The sequence below is a fragment of the Canis lupus genome, chromosome 13 (genome assembly GCF_048164855.1).
Source record: "Canis lupus baileyi chromosome 13, mCanLup2.hap1, whole genome shotgun sequence".
Taxonomy (NCBI): Eukaryota; Metazoa; Chordata; class Mammalia; order Carnivora; family Canidae; genus Canis; species Canis lupus.
Window position 1 is genome coordinate 9,621,060 of NC_132850.1, and position 22,548 is coordinate 9,643,607.

General features: G+C 62.0%; 1 protein-coding gene across 1 annotated transcript in view; it reads left to right on the forward strand.

The window, feature by feature from the left end:
• The first annotated feature begins 7,741 nt into the window (after window positions 1-7,741).
• MYLK3 (myosin light chain kinase 3) overlaps window positions 7,742-22,548 on the forward strand; it is a 34,575-nt gene continuing 19,768 nt past the window's right edge. The window contains exons 1-6 of the mRNA XM_072772046.1: window positions 7,742-8,748; window positions 15,617-15,707; window positions 16,512-16,833; window positions 19,390-19,820; window positions 21,700-21,805; window positions 22,302-22,395. Of these exons, the coding sequence (XP_072628147.1) occupies window positions 8,038-8,748; window positions 15,617-15,707; window positions 16,512-16,833; window positions 19,390-19,820; window positions 21,700-21,805; window positions 22,302-22,395 (1,755 nt within the window). The 5' untranslated portion in view covers window positions 7,742-8,037. The remainder of the gene's footprint in view (window positions 8,749-15,616; window positions 15,708-16,511; window positions 16,834-19,389; window positions 19,821-21,699; window positions 21,806-22,301; window positions 22,396-22,548) is intronic.

The following is a 22,548-nucleotide window of genomic DNA, read 5'->3' on the forward strand; positions in this document are numbered from 1 at the left end:
CTTGAGATGCCGAGATCACGCTGGGTCACCGAGTGGGAGCCACGTGTGATGTCCCGACCGTCCCGCGCGGGATGAGGTGTGACACAGAGACCAGCGGCGAGCTCGGGGGGGGGGGGGGCACGCTGAGCAGGTGGCCCGAAGCCCAGAAGCGCAGCAGCTGCCACCAGCTGAAAGATGCAAGGGACAGATTCTCCCAGGACCTTCCGCAGGCAGCACAGCCGAGGGTCCTGGCTGTGGGCCTCCGCCCCCCGAATCTGTGACAGGGCGGACTTCTGTTGCTTTAAGTGACTAAATCCATGAGAGTCTGTGACACGGGCAAGTAGCCCCGGGATGTTGTGGCTCCTTTAGGCCACTTGGCTCCGCTGAGCGTGAGGTCATTAGTGGTAACACCGAGGGCCTGAAAGAGCTGGTGGCCGTGACGCGTGTGCCGGGGCTCCTGGTACGGAGCTCGGGTGTCCTCGCTGCCGCGGGCCCGGCGGGGACCGAAGGCCCCAGAGCACGTCTGCAGCCCGCTCCCCGAGGCCCGACCCCACCCAAGGGGCTCGCCCCGCCACCCTCGCCCTGCTTCCCGGCTCGGACCCCAGCGTTCGTCCCAGGACACGCGCGGCAGCTGGGCGGCCGGGGCGCGGTGCCGTCACCTGCGAAGGGACGCGTCCCCAGCCCCCCCGCGGGGCGCCCGGGCGAGTGACAGCTGGACACGCGCCCCGGGCCCGGGGAGCCAAGCCTCCCGGTCACGCAGGCTGAGGTGCCTGTGGCTGGTCGCGCTGCCCTGGGCCAGCTGCCAAAGCCAGAGCAGGAAGCAGGAGGCCACCCCCGGCACCAGGGAGACGCGGTGTGTGCGTGAGACCCAGGCCAGGCCAGCGAGGGGCTCGCAGGGGCCAGGGGAGGCAGGGAGGCAGGGAGGCCGGGGGCGGCTCGTGGGGATGTTGTCTTGGGTTGTAGCCGTTGACGGGCCACCTAACTGCCCACGTGTCCAAGTGCGTCCGAGTCCGGGATGGAGGCGAGGACACTGACGCGTGTCGCCGGGACTTAGGGAGCCGGTGTTCCCGACAGAGCCGTGGCCCATGGATGGAAGGTGGTATGTAAGTGCACCCGGCGACCGGGTGGGGTTTGGGCTTCCGTAGGCGCCTTAGGGGCACGGAGAGCCTCCAGGAGACGCTTTGAGGTCCCAGCAAACCAACCAGCAGCCGTGAAGGCCTGGGCTGCAGGTGTCTGGGGCGCTCCCTGCTTTTGTGCAGGTGGGGGGCTGCGTGTGTGACCCACACTCCAGAGCCGCCTTTCTCTGCGGGTTGGGAGTCGCACGTGGAGTGGGGGGCGCTTGCTTCCCAGCCGTGATGGGCCAAAAACCTGCTTGGAGAGACAAGTGCAGGGAGGGCTCGTTGCTCCTCCTGCCTGGGGTCTGCTCCTTGCGGGGAGGCCTCGGGCCGGTTCAGCCCCCCTGCTCCCCGCTCTCCGCTCCCCGGGGGCTGATGCTGCTTCTGCCACTGAAGCCCCGAGACAGTCCTGCTCCGTCCCAGGTTCATTCAACCTCTCCGGGCTGCATATTGTCTCTAGTGATGCCCGCGGGTCTGTGTAAATGGGGACTATTCTAGAAAAACAAAAAAAACCAACTTGTTTAATAACAGAAATAATCCACGTTTAAGATTTTGGAATAATTCTATAAAAGCAGTACGGCACATACAGATCATGTGCAAGTGTCACGCAGACGCACGCGGATTGCACCGTGCGTACCTGCTGGGTTATGACCTGCTTTGTGGTGGGGCCTCCACCTGTTGGATCCCGGGGCGGGGGTGGGGGTGGGGTGGGGGTGGGGAACAGCTCAAATCGCTGTGTTTCTGCAGCAGCAGGGGGTGCGGGTGCGGGGGGGGGGGGGGGGGGGGGGGGGGCTCTTGCGTCTGTCCTGGGCTCCAGCTGGGGCGGGGGTGGGGCTGAGGACCTGAGGAGTTCAGCCTGCTCTTGCTTTCAAAGACTGTCAAAGACCTGCTCTCTCAGAGGTCACCCCACTTCCTTAGCGCGCCCGTGTTTTGGCAACAGCCGCGGCCCGGTAAACACTCGCTGGCTTTGGCTTCTGTGTGGCGGTGACCCTGTGCCTCCGACCCATCTGCGCTGCTGTCGGGCCCTGGGCTCCCCCTCCCCCCGTCTTTCCCCGCCAGCCTAACTCAGGCTTCAAAGCACAGCGACCTGTGGGCAGCACTCGGCCTCACAGCGCTCCCACACCCCCAAGGTGGCTCTGCGTCCTCTGATTCACTAACCGCCCCCCGTAACTTATTCCATACATTTTTTTAATATTTATTTATTTATTTATTTGAAGCACAGGCAAGGGGGCGGGGGGCAGAGGGAGGAGCAGACCCCCCACGAGGCAGGGGGCCCCGACCCGGGCCCCTGGGATCCTGACCTGAGCTGAAGGCAGACTGAGCCACCCGGCGCCCCTACTCCACATGTGCCATCGTGTCGTTTCCCAGCATCCCGTAGGATGGCCGTCCCGTATCCTGCTGCTTTGGGTCTGAACGTCTCTGCCCGATTCTCGGGTCCACCCTCCTCGGGGCCCTGCCTGCAGAGCCCTTGGGCCTCCGCGACCCCCCCGTCACCCGAGGCCAGCCTGTGCGCCGTCCCTCCCGCCGCCAGGCTCCTTCTGAGTCCTCCCAGGAGCGGCCCTGTCTTCAGCTTCCCCGGATCTCCTCCGTCCACCAAGGCTCAGCTCAGGCCCCCTTTCCTCTTCGCCGATTTTCCCCCAATGTCTCTGCCTCCTCCGCCACCTGCCCCAGGTAACTCGGGGGAGTTTCTGCGGAAACCTGGAGCCTCACAGCCTTGCCATCCGGGCAGCCATCGGGCCTGGAGCCGTGTCCCGCCCTCCGGGCCACTGCGCCCACTGCGCCCTCGCATCCAGCGGCTGCCCCCGTCTGCCACCCTGCGGCCCCAGACCCCGCTCGGTATGTGTCCCCCTTCTCTCTTGTCTGCTCTTGGCGCCTGCCCCCCAGGTCAGCCGCACCCTCTCTTCCGGGCCCCACGGTGCATCTTGTGCTCGGGCTTCAGACTCGACGCCCAAAAGCTTGACACCAGGCTTTCCTGAGAGGCTCAGGCTGGGCTGGACACGGAGAACTTGAGCAGGCCACGACGGGGTTCTTCTCGTCACATCGTGGGGACGTTGCCCATCACAGCCACGTCCCTCGAGCCTAGCAGTTGGCGAGCAGCGCCCGTTCTCTGTTGCTCCAAGGCGTTGATTTTGGCGCCACGCAGGCCACGTGAGTCAGGGTCCCGGGGTGACGCAGGCACGTAGGCGCCCGGGCCCCAAACCCCTGCCACCGTGGCCAGCACAGGGCCTGCAGCTGTAGAGCCAGGGCCAAGGTCCAGGTTGGCGGCAACTCCCGCGGGGAGGACGGGGACCACCATGCGCCCACCTCAAATGTGCTCGAGTGTAAGCAGGTGTGGACGCATCTTGCGGCCGTGGTGTCTGACCCATGGGAGCAGGTGGGAGGCCTGCAGGGTGGTGCAACTGTTGGCCGATTCGCGTGCAAACCATGTCCCTGCGCTGGTGGTGAATGCAGCCCGCGTCGAAGTCAGGCTCTAGGTGGGAGATGTGTAGGAGACACTCCTTTCAGCTGACGCCGACCCACCGTGTGGCCGCCAGAAAGTGGCTTCCCCTCCCTGGGCTTCAAATCCCATGTCTACAAAATAAGGGGTGAGCCATGTGGCCTCTGGGGTCCCTCCTGTCCCTACAAGTGGCAGCATCGCAGGAGCTATAACCGTGGGTTTGGATCCGGCCCCGTGGCTTCCTCTGCGGCTTCAGGTGAAGCTGGGTGAAGGTCGTAAGCTTAGGTTAATGTCCCTCTGCACTTGGGGGAGCACGAGTCCTAATCTGTCCTGCGGGATGCAGAGACGGGTCCCTAAGATCCACAGCTACGGGTGCTCAGCACCGGCCGCCCGTGGTCAAACAGAAACGGGCAAACAGCAGCAGCTTTTCCTTTGCTGGGGGGGCGGTGCTCAGCATCCCCAGGCCGCGGGGCGACCTGGACAGAGAGGTCCCCTGGACCTCGGGCTGTGGGGTCACCTGGACAGAGAGGTCCCTGCGGGCCAGAGCCGGGGCAAGCGACCCGCAGGAGCTGCAGGTCCTGTTTTGCCCTCCAGCCACCTGCTCCAGCCTTGGGGCTGCAGGTCCTGTTGCTTCCTGAATAGTTGTCCTTAAGGGGCAGCAGCTGGGCCCCTGCCTGGAGATGACCAGGCCGTCGGCCAGTGTCCGAGCAGCGCCCCACCCCCCAGAAGAGCAGGGCCCTCGCCTTCCAGCCGCAGCCTGGAGGGCTCCCCGAGGGCGGCGGCATCTCCCAGCCCCGCGATCCTGGGGTTGACCTGAGGCCCGTTGTGCCCTGGGCTTGCGTCCCAAGGGGACACTTCCCTGAGCGCTGCAGGAAGCGGCCCGGGAAGCAGATAGCGCCTCGCAAACCAGATAAGCGCGTGCAGCCCCAGAGGCCCCTGGGGCCCAGCGGGGGCAGAGATAAGCGGAAATGCCAGGCTTATCGCGGCACCGAGCTCTGGACACGTCAGCGCGGCCCCTCGGCCCGGCCCACGGCCTCGGCACCTCGGGCTCCTGGGGCACCTGGGGCACCTGCGGGGGGGGTGGGGTCCTCGCAGTAAGGGCAGCTCAGGCCCCGCACCTGCAAGTCGGAGCCAGGACTCGGGGTCTTGGTGACAAGCGGCCCCAAGAGCAGGTCCTCCTGGGCCAGGAAGGCCGTGGGCAGCTCTGCTTGACGGGGGGCGGGGGGTGAGGAGGGGGAGGAAGGGAGAAGGGGAGTGGGACCTCGATGGAGGGGGGCCCCCCGGGGTGACCTGAGGGGGGCAGAGGCTCCTGCGGGCTGAGGCCTCGGCAGGGGAGGGAGCTGCGCTCTGGGCTTCCCCAGGGGGTCGTGGGGGTCCCGGGCGCAGCTGACCCTCCGCACGTCCTGGAAGAGGAAAGGCCTCCCTGTTCTCACCTACCGGCCTCCGCCTCCCGGGTAATCGCCACGTGTGATTTTGTTACAACCAGACCGTCGTCCGCAGAAGACCCTGACCCCCCCACTACGGCCTGTACCCCGACCCTGCAGGCCCCCCCCCGCGTCCCAGTGGCCACACGGGGTCATCCGGCTGTGCCCCCCCACCCCATGGCCCCTCCCCACTCCGCCGACTCCGCACAGGTCGATGCAAACCCCCGTCACTGAGACTGAGTCTCGCACTTGAACGTCCTTGTGCCCCCTGACACCGCTGCTGTCCCCAAACCTCTCCCCGACCCTCTACACCCAGCGCCCCATTGGGTTTTTGCTTTTGGGCTTTTCTTGGGTATTTTTAAAAGATTTTATTTATTTATTCATGAGATACAGAGAGAGAAAGACTCAGGCAGAGGCAAACGCAGGCTCCATGCAGGGAGCCCGACGCGGGACTCGATCCCGGGACCCTGGGGTCACGCCCTGGGCCGCAGGCGGGTGTTCAGCCGCTGAGCCCCCTGGGATCCCTCCACTTGCTTTTAGGGCCAGAAGTGTGATGTCATTCTGATTCTAGTTCTTCCTTGTTGATTTTGTTCTTTCTCATTTTGGAGAGTTTGGGATCTTCTCCTTACCCCCTTGTTCTAAAGTCGCACGACAACTCTACTATTTCCTTAATAAAGTCCTGCCCCCATTGTCTCTCCTCCTGGAATGCCGGACAAGCAGACCGGGGGGGGGGGGGGGGGGGTAGGGGGGATCCACTGTCTGACCTCTTACCTCCTCTCTCCCTCCGTGGGCCTCCTCATCTTTTAATTTTACTTTCTGGGATATTATCTTGACTGCATTTTCTCATATTTTTAATTTCCAAGACCTCTCCTGTACTCTAGGCCGCACCACCTTCTTCTTTTGTAGTGGCTGCCATAGCCCTTTTGCACTTTGCTGTAGCAACTAAGGAGAGCCTTTCCAGAATGTTCTTCTGTTTCCTCCGCTGTTATGTTTCTGTTTGGGGGGCCCCCCTTTTCATCCCGGGGGCTTTGGATACCCGGCGATCCCTTTTTATCTGTGCATATAGATAGAAGTGGGTGAGTGACTGAGGCACAGAGAAGTGCTGAGTGATTGAGGCTGGCAGACGGGCTGGCTTGCCGGAGACCATCGGACGAGGGGATCGCCGACGCCGGTAACAGGCGGCCCGCACCCCGGCCCCACAGGACCTCCACCTCCAGGCAGGCCTCTGCTCTCCAGGGACGAGGGCTCCCCCGGCCGGGCCGCGCCCACTGTGAGCACAGGTGGGAGGAGGAGACTCACTGCCTGCCCCGGACTCCTTAGCCTTGCGTGGCCGCTCCCCTCTTACTCTGCCTGGGGTCTCGGGGTCCATGTGCCCCTGGGGCTGCACGGGGGACACTGGCTGTCCCCAGGAACACCAGGCCAGAGTCTGGGGTCCAGCGCACGCTGGTTGGCTGCGCCGTCCTCCCCAGGAAAGAGGAGGCGTCATGGGGCTCGCGTCTGCGCCCCCTGACTCGCCTGCCTCTGCCGCGGTCTGTGCCCACTGGACGCAGGCGGTGCCCTGCTTGTGGGGAGAGCCGCAGAGAAGCCTCAGCCCTGCCAGGACCCTCGTGTCCTCAGGGCAGAGAGATGAAGGGGATCGGGCAGTGCCAGGCCTGCACGGGTGGGGGGCACCCCAGAAGCTGGCTGGCACTGTGGGGGACCCGAACCCACTGTTGGGCTGTGCCCTGCGCCCCGGAGAATCCTCTAGGCTTCCCTAGAGTGCAATCCGACCGTCGATCCCAGAGGCTCTGGCCATGCGCTGGTCCCCTCCGCGGGGTGCGGTCCTGGGCGCATGGCCCTCCTGGGGGACAGCAGCTGCAGCCCGGGGGTCCCCGAATCTCTTTTTCCAAGAAGAGTCTGTTTACTCTTGTGTGTTTCACGGCACGTGTGCTCTGAGTTCCAGGCCGTCGTTCCGCGACGCCCTGGCCGCTCCCACCGATGGGTCCAGATAGTGCGTGGCTGCCTGGGGACCGAGCTGGCCCCATGGAGACCCGCGAGCTGGGGCCTGTGGTCGCCGCCCCCGGTGTGTTCTGTGATTGCTTCTGTGGAGGAGGCGGCTGCAGGGACATGGGAGGGGGGCAGCCGGGACACCGTGTCTCCCTCGGCTCCCCAGCACGGCGGCTCCCCGTGCCTCCTGGCAGCACCTGCGGGTCGGGTGGGCTGCGGCCTGTCTGCTCTGGGCTCGTCCCCTCAGAACCGGGCTTCGGAGGCTGCAGTGGGTGGAACCTGCGAGAAGCCGGGTCCCCTGCCCTCTGGGCTGCTGCAGCGGCCGTTTCGGCCTCTAGACATTGATGCCCGGTGCCTGCGTGGTCGGTGCCGGGGGGGGGTGGGGACCCTGGAGATGTGCCCGGGGGGCTCCGTGGGGAGCACGGCCGAGGGGTGGCACCTGGCGAGGAGCCTGAGCTGCTTCCCTCACGTCTATTATTAGGCCCAGGCGCCCAGTGACCGAGGCCGTGGAGGGGACGGCCCACAGACCCACAGGCAGTCCAAGCACATACACGGGCCGCTGCAAGGTAGCCGCACCCAAAATTTGTTTTTAATTTGCAAAAGCATCAAACGCTTTGTCACGGGAAAACTCGGAACGGCCCCACATTTACTTCTGCTCTTGCTTTTCATTGTGAACGCGGCGTGTCTGTGGCAGGTGGGATCCGGCCGCGCGGCTCGGCGCTTTGGGCCTCTGGAGGCCTTATACGTTTCTTTTTTTTAAAGATTTTATTTATTTATTCATGAGAGACACACAGAGAGGCAGAGACCCAGGCGGAGGGAGGAGCAGGCTCCATGCAGGGAGCCCAACGCGGGACTCGATCCCGGGACCCGGGGTCACGGCCTGAGCTGGCAGAAGCTCACTCCGGAGCCCCCGGGCGCCCCTGGAGGCCTCGTGCTGCGCGGGGATCCCCGAGGCCCCCCGTAAAGCCCAGCTTTGTAGCTCATTCCTGAGGGGCCCCATGCCTCCAAGCTCCGGTCCAAGCACCCGAAGCCCTGCCGGCCTGGGCAGATTGTTAGAATATTTGCCCGTCAGCACCCTCTCAGGGAGGAATGCTAGATGCTGCCACCATGTCAAGGGGCCCCAAGGGGAAGGGCCCTGCCAAGCTGTCACTCACGCCGCGGCCGACCCAGAGATAAGCGGAGGCGAGGGCTCGCAGACGCCGGGCCCCGCGCAACCGTGCGGGCTGGGCTGCGGGCTGTGGACGGCAATGAGCTGCCGGGGCCCCTCGCCCGCGTGAACGCCCGAGGCCGTGGCTTCCGCGACTCATCGTCCTCGCGCAGCCGCCTCAGGATGTCGGGAGCCCCCCAGGAGGGTTTGGAGCCCCGGGGGCCACCGGCGGCCGGCAAGGCCTGCCTGACCACCATGGACACGAAGCTCAACGTGCTGAACGAGAAGGTCGACAAGCTCTTGCACTTCCAAGAAGACGTCACGGAGAAACTGCAGTGTGTGTGCCAGGGCCTGGGCCACCTGGAGCAAGGTCTACACCGGCTGGAGGCCCGTCAGGTCCCGGGCCCCGCTGGGGCCGCCCGCACCCCCGCAGCCGCCGCGCAGGCCGGGTGGCCCGAGGTCCTGGAGCTGGTGAGGGCCGTGCGGCAGGAGGCGGCCCAGCACGGCGCCAGGCTGGAGGCCCTGCTCGGGATGCTGGTGGCCGTGGACAAGGTGGTGGCCGTGGTGGGGGCCGTGTTCCAGAACTCGAAGGTCGTGGACTTCATCATGCAGGGGAGCGTGCCCTGGAGGAAAGGCAGCCTGGCCGACGGCCCCGTGGAGGTTGGTGTCCCCCGCCCTAGCCCGCTGTCCCCCCCCTCCCCCGGGGCTGCAGGAACAGCTGGCCTGCCGGGGACACCTGGGACAGCCGGGCTGAGATGCGGGGGAGTGCTGTGCCCTCCTGGGCCACCTGCCCCAGCTGCCCGTGGGGTCCCCGGGCAGGTCCCCGGCCGGCCGCTCTTCCCGGGAAGGGAGAGGCAGTGGCCATGGGGCCCGTGGGCCTTGGGCCGCTTCAGGAGTGGGAGGACACGGGCCGCTCGGGAGGGGAGCACAGTGAAGCGTACACATTCCAGGGACTTCTGTTGGTTCCTCTGTCCCTTCACACCTGGAGGAGGAAGCAGCGGGAGCCCATCGGCCCAGCGGAGCCCCCTCCCCGTCCCCGTCCCCCTCCCGTCCCCAACCTTGGGCTGTGTCCCCGAGTGGGCGAGAAGGCGGACGTGCAGCTGCCGGTTGGAAGCTGAGTGTTGACAGTGAGCCCTGGGGACAGGCTGAGGGAGCCGGAGCCCGGGGGTGGACGGTGGCATTCCTGGGGGCGGCTGTTCCCGAGGATTGCACAACCAGGGCTGCTGTTGTGAGAGAGGAGGCGGCGGCCGGGCCACACTCTGTTTGGGAACAGCTAAGAGTCGGCCACTTAGCAACCCTTGGGCCGCCCGGGGCCACCGGGGCCACCCAGGGCCACCCTTCAGACCCCGCGCTCGTCCACCAGGCGAGGGGGTGGGGCCTGCAGGTGGCTGGCTCCCCGAGGCTCCTGGGAGCGGGGTGCGGGGGCTCCCCCCTACCCGGCTGGGCCTCCCAGGCCTGCAGACTCCCCAGTTCCCTGCGCGTCGGGCCGCGGGCCAGGCGACCTGCTGCTTTTCCCCCCATAAGCAAACTTATCTGTATTTTTATTTACTTATTAAGGCTGCAGAATGAGGGCGGTGCAGAGGGACAGGGAGGAGCTCGGGCAGGCGCGGCGCAGGGCCTGAGACCCAGGCCGAGGCTTCCCTGACGGGGCCCCCGGCGCCCCAACAACCTCAGATGGCAGAGAAACTTCTGTAACGTTAAGGCGCTCAGGTAAAGCGGTCACGGGGCGCCTGGCGGCTCGTCCGGGAAGGGGTGAGCGTCTGCCTCCTGGCCTCCGCTCAGGTCTTGATCTCAGGGCGCTGAGTTTGAGCTGGCGCTGGGCCGCCCACTGGGCCTGGAGTTCACTTAAACAGGGCGGCCTGGGGCTCAGTCAGCTCAGTGTCCGCCCTCGGCCAGGTCGGCCCAGGTCGGCCCAGGTCGGCCCAGGTCATGGTCCCAGGTCCTGGGGTCGAGCCCCGCATCGGGCACCCTGCTCAGCGGGCTCTGCTCCTCCCTCGGCCCCTCCTCCCCTCCCTGCTCGTGCTCTCTCTCTTGCTTCCTCTTTCTCTCTCCCAAATAAATAAAATCTTTAAAATACGAACAGACCAACAGAACAACATCCACGTGGTATCAGAGCACCAGGTCCCTGCGGCTCCGGCCCCCGGAGTCGTGGGCACCAGGTTCCTACAAAGCCTCCCAGAGTCTGTTTATCCATAAGCATCACCTCTTTGGTGGAACTCAATATTATTCATGTTATGCTGGCCTTGATTTTTTTTTTAAATTAATGTGTTTTGGGCACTGTTTTGTGTTCTTACATAGGAAAAGCTTCCTCGTTCTTAAAGTCGCGCGGTCTGCGGCTCGGGGATGAGTCTTATTTGTTCACTGGCTCCACATCGTGGTTTGTTTATATCATTTCTCACTTTTAGTTGCTATAAATAGCCAGGTGGTGAATGCCCGTAGACGTGCGAGCTTATCTCCCCGATACCCTCCTGGAAGGGGCAAGGCCAAGCCAAAGGGTAGAGTTGTGGACATAAGGCCACACTGACCTTCAGAGGAGTTGCTGCAGCCCGGCGTCCCGTCAACGGCTTACGGGAGACTTGTTGCCTCCCCTTTGCTAACAAAGCATATTATCCCATTTCATCCTTTGCTCGTGTGGTAAATTGAAAACTGAGATCTGATCGCGCATGGGGGGTTTCCTTTAACATTTTCAAGAATGTTTGCAAAAAGTACAAAAATTTTTATATGAAGATTCTCAAACGTTTATAAACACAGAGATCAGTCTCGTGACCCTGTGAACCCATGACGGGGGCCAACGTGGCTGCATCTGCTCCCCACCTACTTCCCTGTCTCAGCATCATTTTGAAGCCAATCTGGGACAGCGGATCGCTTCCTCCATAAACGTTAGCATTCATCTAGAAGATAAGGCCTCTTTTAAAAAATGTAATTATCGGGGATCCCTGGGTGGCTCAGTGGTTTGGCGCCTGCCTTTGGCCCAGGGTGCGATCCTGGAGTCCCGGGATCGAGTCCCACGTCGGGCTCCCCACATGGAGCCTGCTTCTCCTTCTGCCTGTGTCTCTGCCTCTCTCTCTCTATGTCTATCATGAATAAATAAATAAATCTTTTAAAAAAATGTAATTATGATGCCATTTTCACGACTAAAAAGTAGACAGTAATTTAACATTACCAAAGTTAGTGTTTGGATTTTCCTGATTGTCTTTATGCTCGTTTCCCCTTACGTATGTTATATGCCTCTTAGTGTTAATTCTTTTTCTTTAATTCATAAAAAAATTGAAAACACTCCATTATGGAAAATTTTAGACATAACCAGAAGTAGATGGGATGATATACCTCATTGTAGTTTTAATTTGTATTTCTTTTACCAGAAGTTTGAGCATCTTGCACAGATTTAAAACCTGTATTTTTCTGTGAACGCTGCTCATGTCCTTTTCCTGCTTTACTTTTTTTTTTTTTTTTAAGATTTTATTTATTCAGGAGAAACACAGAGAGAGAGGCAGAGACACAGGCAAAGGGAGAAACAGGCTCCCTGCCGGGAGCCCGATGGTGGGACTCGATCCCAGGACCCTGGGGTCACGCCCTGGGCCAAAGGCAGATGTTCAACCGCTGAGCCACCCGGGCATCCCTTTTCCTGCTTTTCTACTTAAGTTTTTTTCCTTATTGATTTGTAAGAGCTCCTTATATATTGTGAAATTAGTTACCAAACACTTTGCAGATATGTAGGCATTCGCAAGTAGGGGGAAATCGTAGAGTACCCGGAGTTCTTGCCCCCCGTCTTGTCTGTGCTGCTCAGCTGGCATGTGGCTGGCCTCTCCTCTGGTCTCCGTGTGGAGTACACCTGTTGGTAACCATCTACAGCTTTGAGTCTAGGCCCTGGTCAGCTCCTGGTCTGTCCTCCACACCAGGCCTCTACCTCCGGCTGCAGACGGGGCGGGCGGGTCTCACGGGAGGATCCGGAGAATGGGTATAGTAGCCCCGCTATTTAACCCTTTGTTAGTGCTGAAAACAGAGACTTTCTGGAGACCCTCTTCAAACTTCCTAAGAGGGTGGGGGCATAGTCATGATCGGTGGAATTGAAGCAGATCCTAGCATTGGCTCCTAAATTTGAAAATTGTGCCAGGACTATGGAATTTCAGAAACAAACAAGCCGAAGGGAAAAAAGAGAGAGAGACACAAACCAAGAAACAGACTCTTAACGTTAGAGAACAAATCGATGGTTATCAGAGGGGAGGGGGTGGGAAAGGGAGAGCACTTGTGATGAGCCCTGGGTGTCGTGTGGAAGAGCTGAATATTGGTTTATTTTTTATTTTTAAAATAAATTGTGTTTGAGAGAGAAAGAGTGAGAGCAGGAGCATGAGTGGGGGAGAGAGGGAGGGGGAGAAGCAGGGAGCCTGATGTGGGGCCCATCCCAGGACCCCGGGATCGTGAGCTGAGCTGAGCCCCCAGGCGCCCCTTGAATCCATATATTGTACATCTGGAACTAATATCACACTATATGTTAACTCTACTGGAATTAAAATTTTTAAAGATGTCTTAAAAAAAAAAGTCCAAAAGAAAAAAAAGAAAGAAAATGGTGCCAAGACTTCGTGAAGGTCCTCCTGGGTTTTCTGCACCCGGTGGTGCTCGTGTTGGTAACGATGAGTTAGATCATTACCGATACAGCTGCTCCCCTCGAAGGACAGGGTCAGGCCGGCCGAGGTGCTCAGAAGACGCCCTTCCTCTAGGATGCTGTGCAGCGCTCTTCTTCCTCTGAAGAAGATTTGGACAACCCGGCTGTGTGTGTGGGTGTGTGTCTGCGTGTGTGGGGGCGTGTGTACGCATGTGTGTGTGTGTGTCTGCATGCATGTGCCTGCATGTGTGCCTGCATCTGCGTGTGTGCCTACATGTGTGTATGTGTACATGTGCATTGCCTGCATGCGCATGTGCCTGTATGTGTGTGCGTGTGCCTGTGTGTGCGTGTGCCTGTGTGTGTGCCTGCGTGCGTGTGTACATGTGCCTGCACGTGTATGTGTGCCTGCATGTGTGTGTGCCTGTGCCTGTGTGTGTGCGCGTGCGCGTGCCTGCATGAGCGTGTGCACCTGCGCCTGTGTGTGCCTGCGTGTGCGTATGCATGTGTGCCCATGAGCCTTTGTGCCTGAATGCGTGTGCCTATGTGTGTGTGCGTGTGCGTGCGTGTGTGCGCGTGAACCTGCGTGTGCCTGCGTGTGTGCATGCCTGCATGTGTGCGTGTGTGTGCGTGAGCCTGTGTGTGCCTGAATGCATGTGCCTACGTGTGTGTGCCTGCATGTGTGTGTGCATGTGTATGCATGAGCCTGCGTGTGCCTACGTGTGTGCCTGCATGTGTGCGTGTGCGTGCGTGTGTGCGTGTGAACCTGCGTGTGTGTGTGCGTGCGTGCCTGTGTGCCTACATGCGGGTGTGTGTGCCTGGGTGTGCCTGCATGTGTGTATGCCTACATGTGCGTGTGCGTGTGTACGTGCGCGTGTGTGTGCCCACAGCGACAGTGGGTGGGGGATGGCTGTGAGCCCAGCAAGGTCTGCCAGGGGACCGCACCTTTGCATCGCTGCCCACCGGGGTGAAAGCGGGAGGCATGGGTGACACGGCTTCCTGTCCCTGGCTCCGGGGGTGGCAGGAGCGAGTGTGCGCAGAGGCCCCGGAGCGGCCCGTGCTGAGTATGGGGATGCGGGGCACACGGCGGTAGCTGCGTGGCAGCACGTGGCTGGTGCCGGGCTAGGGGATCCATGTGTCGAACCCCCAGGGACGGACCTGCCGCCTTGGGTCCCACAGGCCGGGCAGGCGGTGGCTGGAGGCCCAGGCCCGTGAGGGGAGCTGCCCCGGGACCCCCACCGCTTGGGCCTACTGGTGCCGGGTCATCCGGTTTTCTTGAGGTGACTCTGGGAACCAGGGTTGTACCCAGGGGCATTAAGGCATAATTTGCACACGGTAAGCGGCCCGTTCGCACACTCGGTCCGTCCGTTTTAGGTACACGGCTCCGCACGCGGTTACACCCCATCAGCACCCACACAGTCCAAACACGGAGCGATCCTGAGCCCCCTGCAGGAACTTAGACATTTAATGTAGGGGTTCCCGGGGGGCTCTGAGGTGAGCGTCTGCCTCCGGCCCAGGGCGTGACCCCGGGTCCCGGGATCGGATCCCCATGGAGCTCCCTGCAGGGAGCCTGCTTCTCCTCTGCCTGGGTCTCTGCCTCTCTCTGTGTCTCTCATGAATAAATAAATAAAATCTTTAAAAAAAACTTAATGTAAAAGCCTTCTAGCAGGGCGATGCGAAGCTGTCGGTGGGCAGCTGCCTTTGGCTTGGGTTGTGGGATCGAGCCCCGCATCGGGCTCCGGGCGCAGGGGCAGCCTGCTTCTCCCTCTCTCTGCTGCTCCCCGTGCTTGTGCGCTCTCTCTCTCTCTTTCAAGGAAATAAATAAAACCTTCAAACACAGTCTACTAGATTCAAAGTGTTAATAACAAATTTAAAAATGTAAAACGCTGTGCAGGCCAGACACAATGTGTCTGCAGCTCCTTTTGGCTCCGTGTCAGGGCCTCTGTGCCAGGGCAAGGGTCTTCAGTGGCAGGTGCCTGTGGCCAGGGCCTCGGGGCTGGGACAGACCTGCCACGGTGTTAAGGACCAGGCGGAGTCAAAGTCTGGAAACCTCTAAAAGCACCAGAGGGCCCAGCAAGGGGTCAGGTCATGTAGGAATGGCCAGGCTTAGGGATCCTGGGTGCTCCCGCCGGTCAGGAGTGGGAGCACTGGCCCGGACGGACCCCTGCGTCAAAACCAGAGCCGCCCGGGCCCCTGGCGCCTGCACATGCAGCTGCCCACACAGTCCTGCCACGGGCGACCCCTGGCTCAGGCGGGATGTGATCCCAGAGCTATGGGGCACTTGGTGCGGGGCACACGCTTGTTAGGATTCCACGATTCACTCCCCCAGGCCCCTCCCTGACTCCGCAAGGCAGGTAGTATTATCCTTCCTGTTTCACAGATGGGGAAGGGGAGACACGCAGAAGTCACGGATCGTGGCCAAGGGGTCAAGGTGGGGTCTGAACCCCGCAGGTCTGGCCAAGGGTCGGAGAGGCGGCTTGGGATGCCCCCCATCCCTGGCCTGCACTGAGCTGACCGTGGCACTCCCCCGCCCCTGGCCGCCCCTTTACCCCCAAACCAGGGCACATCTGACGTCAGGGGCCACGTCAAGCCAAGCCTGTAAAGGCCGTGACTCACCAACCTGAATTGTCACCGTAAGACTGGATTTATTCTGCTTCCTTGGCCTAAGTTCCTGGAGGCCCGCTCTGTAGAGGAGCCCCGTCGGGTCTGCGCCGTAGTGGGATGTGACGACACATTAGAAAGGACTTGGCGTTGGCGACCTTGGGGAGGGGTCTTTATTGCTAGAACAACAGTAGCAATATCTCCCCTCGAGTATTCCCGCGAGACCACGTGAGGCCACCTGAGTCCTACCCGAGGCCCGCGGTGGGTGCTCAGCAAACGTCGGTGGCCGCACGAGTGATGATGATGGTTATGACGTTGCTCTTTCAGAACAAAGATCGAGTAGAAGAGAAAGGAGCCAAACCAAAGCATGCGCTGAGCACCAGAGCCGTGCAGGCCGAGATCAGGGGGCCCTGGGAAGGTGAGTGGCCCCACGGCTGCGATCATTATTGTCCGTCTCACAATAAAAATGCCAACGCCGCCGCCGCCGACAGTGTGGTCACTAGCAAACCACTGAGGCTCCTTTATCTTTTTCATGTTTTAACCCTTCGTGTGTGTCTCACTGTATTTCTATTTTTTTTATTTATTTATTTATTTATTTATTTATTTATTTATTTATTTATTTATTTTTGTATTTCTATTTTAAAGTCACTCGGATGAGCTCCCTTCCATGTAAGCTGTGCCACCAGCCTGACCTCGGGCCTATTTCACTTTGCTTTAAATGTTCCTGCATCGCTTGTGTTCACGTTTCATCCTCTTTCACAATTTGGTGTAGTATTGACACGGTTCTAGATTTAAATCGACAAAACAAGGGATATATTAAGAGAAGCCCAGCTTCTATCCTCGTTCCTCCTTTATGTATGGAACCGCTCACAACATTTTTTGTCTTCTCTGTGTGTTTAGACCACGTTCCACGTGGTTCTACACACGCACCTGCACACGCGCACACGTGTCCTCCCTTCCTAGGGAGACAGAAGCACAGCACGGTCCCGTCACCCACGGCGCGTCCTGAGATCGGCCTGTAGCACATCTGGACATAGTCGCGTCTGTTTACGGCCGTGCAGCCGCCCGTGTGATAGGCCATGGCTCGGCCACGCGGCCTCCTGCTGAGGGTCACTTGGGTTGTTACAGACGCGCCGGCCGCGTGGCCTTTGCACGTCCCCGCAGTAGCTTCGGGACAGGCCCTCGGCCTGGGATGCGTTTTCATGGGCCTGTCTTCCCGCAGAGAGCCGGAGGGCGGCCCCGCCGGAGGGCCCAGCGGCCAGGCCGGCGCCCGTCAGCGCCTCGGGGCCAGGAGCGGACGTGTCCACGCAGGCGGAGGCCCTGCGGCGGCAGGAAGATGCGGTTCCTGGCCCGGGCCCTGAGCCCCCCGGCCTCCTGCCGCTGCCTGAGAGCCCGGGCACCGGCCGGGGATGGTCTGCAGCATCCCCTAGGCTCGGGGAGGCCCCCCGCACAGACCAGGGAGCAGCATTCGGGGGGCCTGACCTGCCACCAGGGCTGCCCAGCCCGGCCCCGGCCACGCAGGCCGCCGGAGAGCCGCCTCCCAGGTAAGGGGCGCGGGTCCTCGCTGCGCAGAGCCCCGGGGGAGGCCGTCGGGGGGCGGGGGGGGGTGCTGTGGGCAGCTGAGAGCGCTGCTCCCGCCCGGCGCCCATTAGATTTACCCAAAGGAAGTTTTAAAATCCCAACATCTGAAAGTCTGACCTACTCCGTGTAGAGCGAGGCGCAGGTCTCCCTCCCCCTTTGCGGTCTCCCAAGCTCCTGGGGGGATCCTGGGGGAATCGGTGGGGAGCTCTCAGGACAGCCAGGCACACAGAGGCCCTGCCCAGGTGCCCCAGACCGCGCCCCCAGAGTGTGGGAAGCAGGGGAGAGGCAGAGATGCCCAGGGCCACACAGCGGGGGGCTCACAAAGCTGAAAGCCGAATCCGGGGTTCAGATCCGGAATCTGCTTCTACCCACTGCACCATCCTGCCTCCACCGATCAGCCTTTAATTAAGCCCCAGAGGGGATCCCTGGGTGGCTCAGCCGTTTAGCTCCTGCCTTTGGCTCAGGGCGTGATCCTGGAGTTCCAGGATCGAGTCCCGCATCGGGCTCCCTGCATGGAGCCTGCTTCTCCCTCCTCCTGTGTCTCTGCCTCTCTCTCTCTCTGTCTATCATGAATAAGTAAATAAGTAAATCTTTAAAAAATAATAAAATAAAATAATTAAGCCCCAGATACCGAGGTGGGAGACAGGGACGGGGATTCAGAGGGAGGGGGTAGAGGCTCAGTCGGTCCAGGGGGGCTTTGGGGACGATTACACCGGGGCCTGGCGGTGGGGTCGTGCCCTCAGGTCCAGCCCTTGGCCCCCCGCAGGCCCCGTGCTGACGGCCAGGCCCCCCAGCTCCATGCGACTGTGCATCCCAGGCCCCTGGATGTGCTGCTTCCCCCTCTGGAGGGGGCCTGTGGCCCTCCTGCCCCTGCCCTGGGTTGTCCTTACCTGTAACACAGCCCGTCCCTTCCTGAGACGGGGCAGGGGGTGGGAGGGGTGGGGGGAGGGCTGCTGACCCGCAGAGGAGCCCAGACCGGCTGTCTGCTTCTGTTCTAGAAGGAAGTGAGTGTCTGTGGGGCCTCAGCCAGCTCAGGGGAGGGGCTCCCGGCAGGCATCCCTGGATCCTGGCCAGGGCTGTAACTAGGGAACCTAGGGGTGCGGGTGGACACGGTGGGGGCCCCAGAGGATGCTGCGCGAGGGGCAAGGTCTCCCTTCAGCCCTGAGCTGGATGCATAGGCACCTGCCTCGGCCCGGACGTGAGCGAGCACCAGCGGCCCTTCCTCGGGGTGGAGGGGGGTTGCCAGGCCTGAGCCCTGCCCCCCACCCCCGGGCTGGGCGGATGTGGTGCCCTTGGCAGTGCTCTAACCCCGCCGTGCGGTCTCGGGGCCTGGGGTACCCGGCAGCATCTGGGCCCTCGCTCAGCCTGTGGGCGTGAAGCCTGAGGGGCAGCAGTGACCTTGGCCACCTGACCCCCCGCGCCCCTCCAGCCCTGGCCTTCCTGCCGCCTCCCACGTCCCTCAGCCAGACGCCCGACCCCGTGGTCCCCGCCGCTGGGGCTGCTCCTGTCCCGCCGAGGCCAGCGGAGGGCAGGTTCCTGGGCAGGTTCCCGGGCAGGGGCAGCCAGCGCGGGCGCAGCTCCCACGGGGCCTGCGGGCTCGGACGGGCCCTTCCTGCCACGGAGGAGCCTCACTTCTTTCCCGCGTGGTTCAAAACCACCTCACATAACCTTACCCACGCGACCACGTTTAAGTGTCCGGTTCGGAAGTCTTAAGTATATTCAGGTTGTTGTTGTGATCTCCAGAGCATTTTTTTTTTCTTTTTAAAAACTTAAGAAAGATTTTAGTACGTATTTGAGGGAGACACAGAGAGCTCTAGGGGGGAAGGAGAAGCAGGTTCCCCCGGAGCCGGGAGCCTGGTGCGGGGAATGAGGACCGAGGACTCTGTGAGCCTGATTTTTTAACAAGATTTTGCTTGTTGGGGGGGGGGGGAGAGAGCGGAGGAGGGGCAGAGGGAGAGTACTTGAAGCGGATTCCATCCCACGACCCTGGGATGTGACCTGAGATGTGACCTGAGCTGACACCAAGAGGCGGATGTTTGACGCACCAAGCCACCCAGGCGGCCCACAGTTGCCTGGTTTTAATAAAATATGTGGCACCTGGGGTTCCAGGGGGATATTTGACTTGGTTCACCTTTACTCACTTAACTGAGAGGAAGACCGAGGCCTACGGGAGGGAGGGGGGCGCCCAGTGTGCTGCCTCTGGGCTCGGGCCTCCTGGGCAGAAGAGGTTTCAGGGACTCGGGAGGGTTTGGTGCCTCCAGGCATCCCTCCAGGTCACTTCGGGCCTCCAGGCCCCCGAGGGCAACCGGGATCCCATCCGGGGCAGTCTTTCCCTGAGGCCTGGGTCACGGGTGGGCTCTGCCGGGTCTAAGCACAATCTACGTTACTCCACCACGACCCATGGAGCCCTCGTCTGGGTGAGGAACTGAGGCCAGTGGGCCCGTGATCGCGGGGGCGGCTTGACCGGGTCACGGCGACTGCAAGTCCGTGCTCTCAAGGCCCGGGTTCCCCTGCCCCAGGCTCGCCATCCACGTGCAGGAGACGGACACGCCCGGGGAGCTGCTTGTGACACGCGCGGCCGGCCTCAGCCCCGCACCCCCCGTGGAGGCCCCGGCTGCGGCCCGTCGGGGGGAGCAGGACCCACCTGGGCCCCCCCTGCGGGCCCCCGCCACCAAGTCAGCAGGCCAGACCCCGAGAGGAGCCGGCGGGAGGCCCCCACCGCGGGAGCGCAGCGACGCCGAGGGGGAGCAGGTGCCCGGGGCCGAGGCCACCGGGGGTCCGAGCGGGGCCGGTGCGGCCAGAGGAGGCGACGCGGGGGCCCCGGACGGGCCGCAGGACCAGGGCTCGGCAGCAGGACAGCCCGAGCCCGGGGAGGACCGCGCAGCTGGAGACCTGGGCAGCCGAGCAGGACAGGGGCCCTCTGGGGCCCAGGCTGGCGCCGTGGTTCTGGGTAAGTGAACCCCCGCTGTGCGCCCCAGGTCAGCGGGCTGGGGGGGCTGCTCCCCGGGGGCCTTCCCGCAGCTTCCAGGGACCGAGGACACGGGTCTGGGGGAGTCCCCGACCTGGAGCCACCCGCCAGGCCTCTGGAGGTGGAGAGGGAGGCCCCGAGACGCCGCGGGCTGAGCTGGGGTGACACGTGGACGGAGGGGGAAGCCCTGGGGCTCGACGGGTGGATGCTCTCCGCCACCCGTGTCGCTCCGGGTGCAGCCAGGGAAGGCCCCGTTAGAAGGAGCACCAAGTGCCGGGCGGGGTGTTGGCCGCGCCGTGAGCCGCGCAAACGCCGTCCATCCCTCCAGCGCCGGGGGCCGCCTCCCTCCGGTCTGAGCCCCCTTCCCACGTGCGGCGCGAAGGCCACCTTTGCTGGAATTTCGGGAAGTCCCTGAGCAAGGGCTGCGCAGTCCGCAGGTAACCTGGGCCCCTGCCCCTCCTGGGCTCTGCGGTGGCCCCATCCTGGTGGCATCTCCCGCTGTTCCCTCGCCGCCTGTGACTGGTCCCAATGTGGACCAAGACCAACCTCGATTCCTGAAACCAGCCTGAGACTCCGGAGTCTCTTCTGGGGCCTAGGGCGGTGATGAAGCCGCCGTGAACTGAGGGTGGCCTATGGCCCGAGCCGGGGGCTTTGTGCCGGCCTTGCCCCTCGCAGGCTTGGGGGGCAGCAGGAATGGAAACAGGAGAAGCTAAGGAACCCGCCCAGGGCCGCGGAGGCAGTGTGGACACGGCTAGATCCGACCCGGGCTGTCTGGCTCCAGAAGCCTGCGTGCAAACCTCGTGGCTCGGCAGCCACTCGGGACAGAAGGCACCGAGGGGGCAGAAAAGCAAACTTCAAGCCCAACTCTAGATTTGGAATCTTTGAGACACACTCACAATCCTGGAGACACACTGACCTTTCCAGGCTCCCAGAAAAACAGCAGCATCAGCAGCCCAGACGTGTCACCCTTGGGGCCCGGGGCCCAGGTCCGCCCTCGCAGACACGAGAAAAGAATGAGCCATATTCTCTCAAGGCAAATTCAAACTTCGACTTTGGGGAGCAACGAGCTGCTCTTCTTAAGATGAACTTAGAGAAAATAGCAGTGTTTTCACCGCACCTGCTGGTGGAGCACCAAGTGACCATGACAAGCCCAGAAAAACCCAACCAAGCCACCGACTTCCCGCCAGAGTCTCCCAGGCCCTAATACATAGAGCAGTTTCGGTCGTTGTGGCTGTTTTATTCCTTTACTCTGTTTTGTGCACCATTTCTAGGCTCATACACCTCTGGACAGCAAGATTTTTCCAAAATACTTAGACTATTTTTATCTTTCCAAGTGCTGGTGTCCTGCCCCCTCCAGGCCAGCGTCCCCAAGCTGACCCTCTAGGGCTACCTCACGGGCTGCTCGCCCCGTCAGGACGTGAGAGGGTGCAAAGCAGAGCGGGGGGGGCACTCGATCCTCCAGCCGTCGCCCTGCACCCAGCCCTGGCGGGGTCGCAGCCCTGCCCCTACCTGCAAACAGAGTCCCATCACGAAGTTCTGCTTGATGGCCCTGCTCGAGCGAGCCTCATGTTTCCTGTGGGCTGCACAGATCCACCTGGGTCCCCTCTTAACTTTAGGGAACAGACTGGGTATAATTGTCCATCTTGCCAAGAGCACCATTGGAGGTGATGGGACACGTGGGTTTGTCCGTCTGTCACTGCCTCGCTGTGGCCGTTGGGCCAGGGACCTCACTTCTCTGAATTCAGCTTGCCCCCCTGCCGCGTGGGTGACTCCCGTGAGGTGACCCTTGGGGAGGACCAAGCGGGTGGCTGAGAGTGGCGGGCTGTGCTCAGGGGGCTCACAGGCTACTGTCTCCGAACAGATGACAGCCCAGCCCCACCAGCCCCTTTCGAACACCGGGTGGTGAGCGTCAAGGAGACGTCGACAGCGGCCGGTTACACAGTGTGCCAGCATGACGTCCTGGGAGGGTAGGTGGGCTTCCACCTCGATAAGGGGCAGGGGCGGGGGGGGGGGCAGAGACCCCTGGAGACCTGACCTGGCATGCTGCTGGAAGCTCTTGGGAAGGGGTCGATCAGGAGCCAAGGCCAGGAGTGGGACACACGGCACGGCGTGCAGGTGACGGGATAGTCCACAGAGAGTGGGTGAGTGCAGGAGGCCCACACAGTGTGGGCATGGGACTGCGCCCTGGAGGTGGTAGGGCCATCTGGGTGGTGTGGAGTGAGGGAGACAGTCCCTGGGGTGCAGGATAGACCACTTATGACAGGGTGAAGAAGGTCCTCTCTAGGTATCAGGATAACCCATGTGGTGTGAGTCATGACTATAGCACCTCCAGGGTGCAGGGTACTCTCCACGGTGTTTAGGAACCAAGGGCAGGACCAGGAAGCCCAGGGTGCAGGACGGCCCACCATGTATGGAGGGGGCCTGCGGGGGCTCTCAGCCTGCCGTACCGTCGTGTCTCTGCAGGGGCCGGTTTGGCCAGGTGCACAGGTGCACGGAGAAGTCCACAGGCCTCTCGCTGGCAGCCAAGATCATCAAAGTGAAGAGTGCCAAGGACCGGGTGAGGCATCTGCCCTGGGCCAGCCGGGATCTCAGGCCAAGTTCAGGGCTCCTGTACTTGCCTCCTGGCCCCAAGCCACCCCAGGCCCCTGCATGCTGCTCAGGAACCCTGCCAGCTTCCCTGCCTCTTTTCCATGACTCCCACACTCTGGGC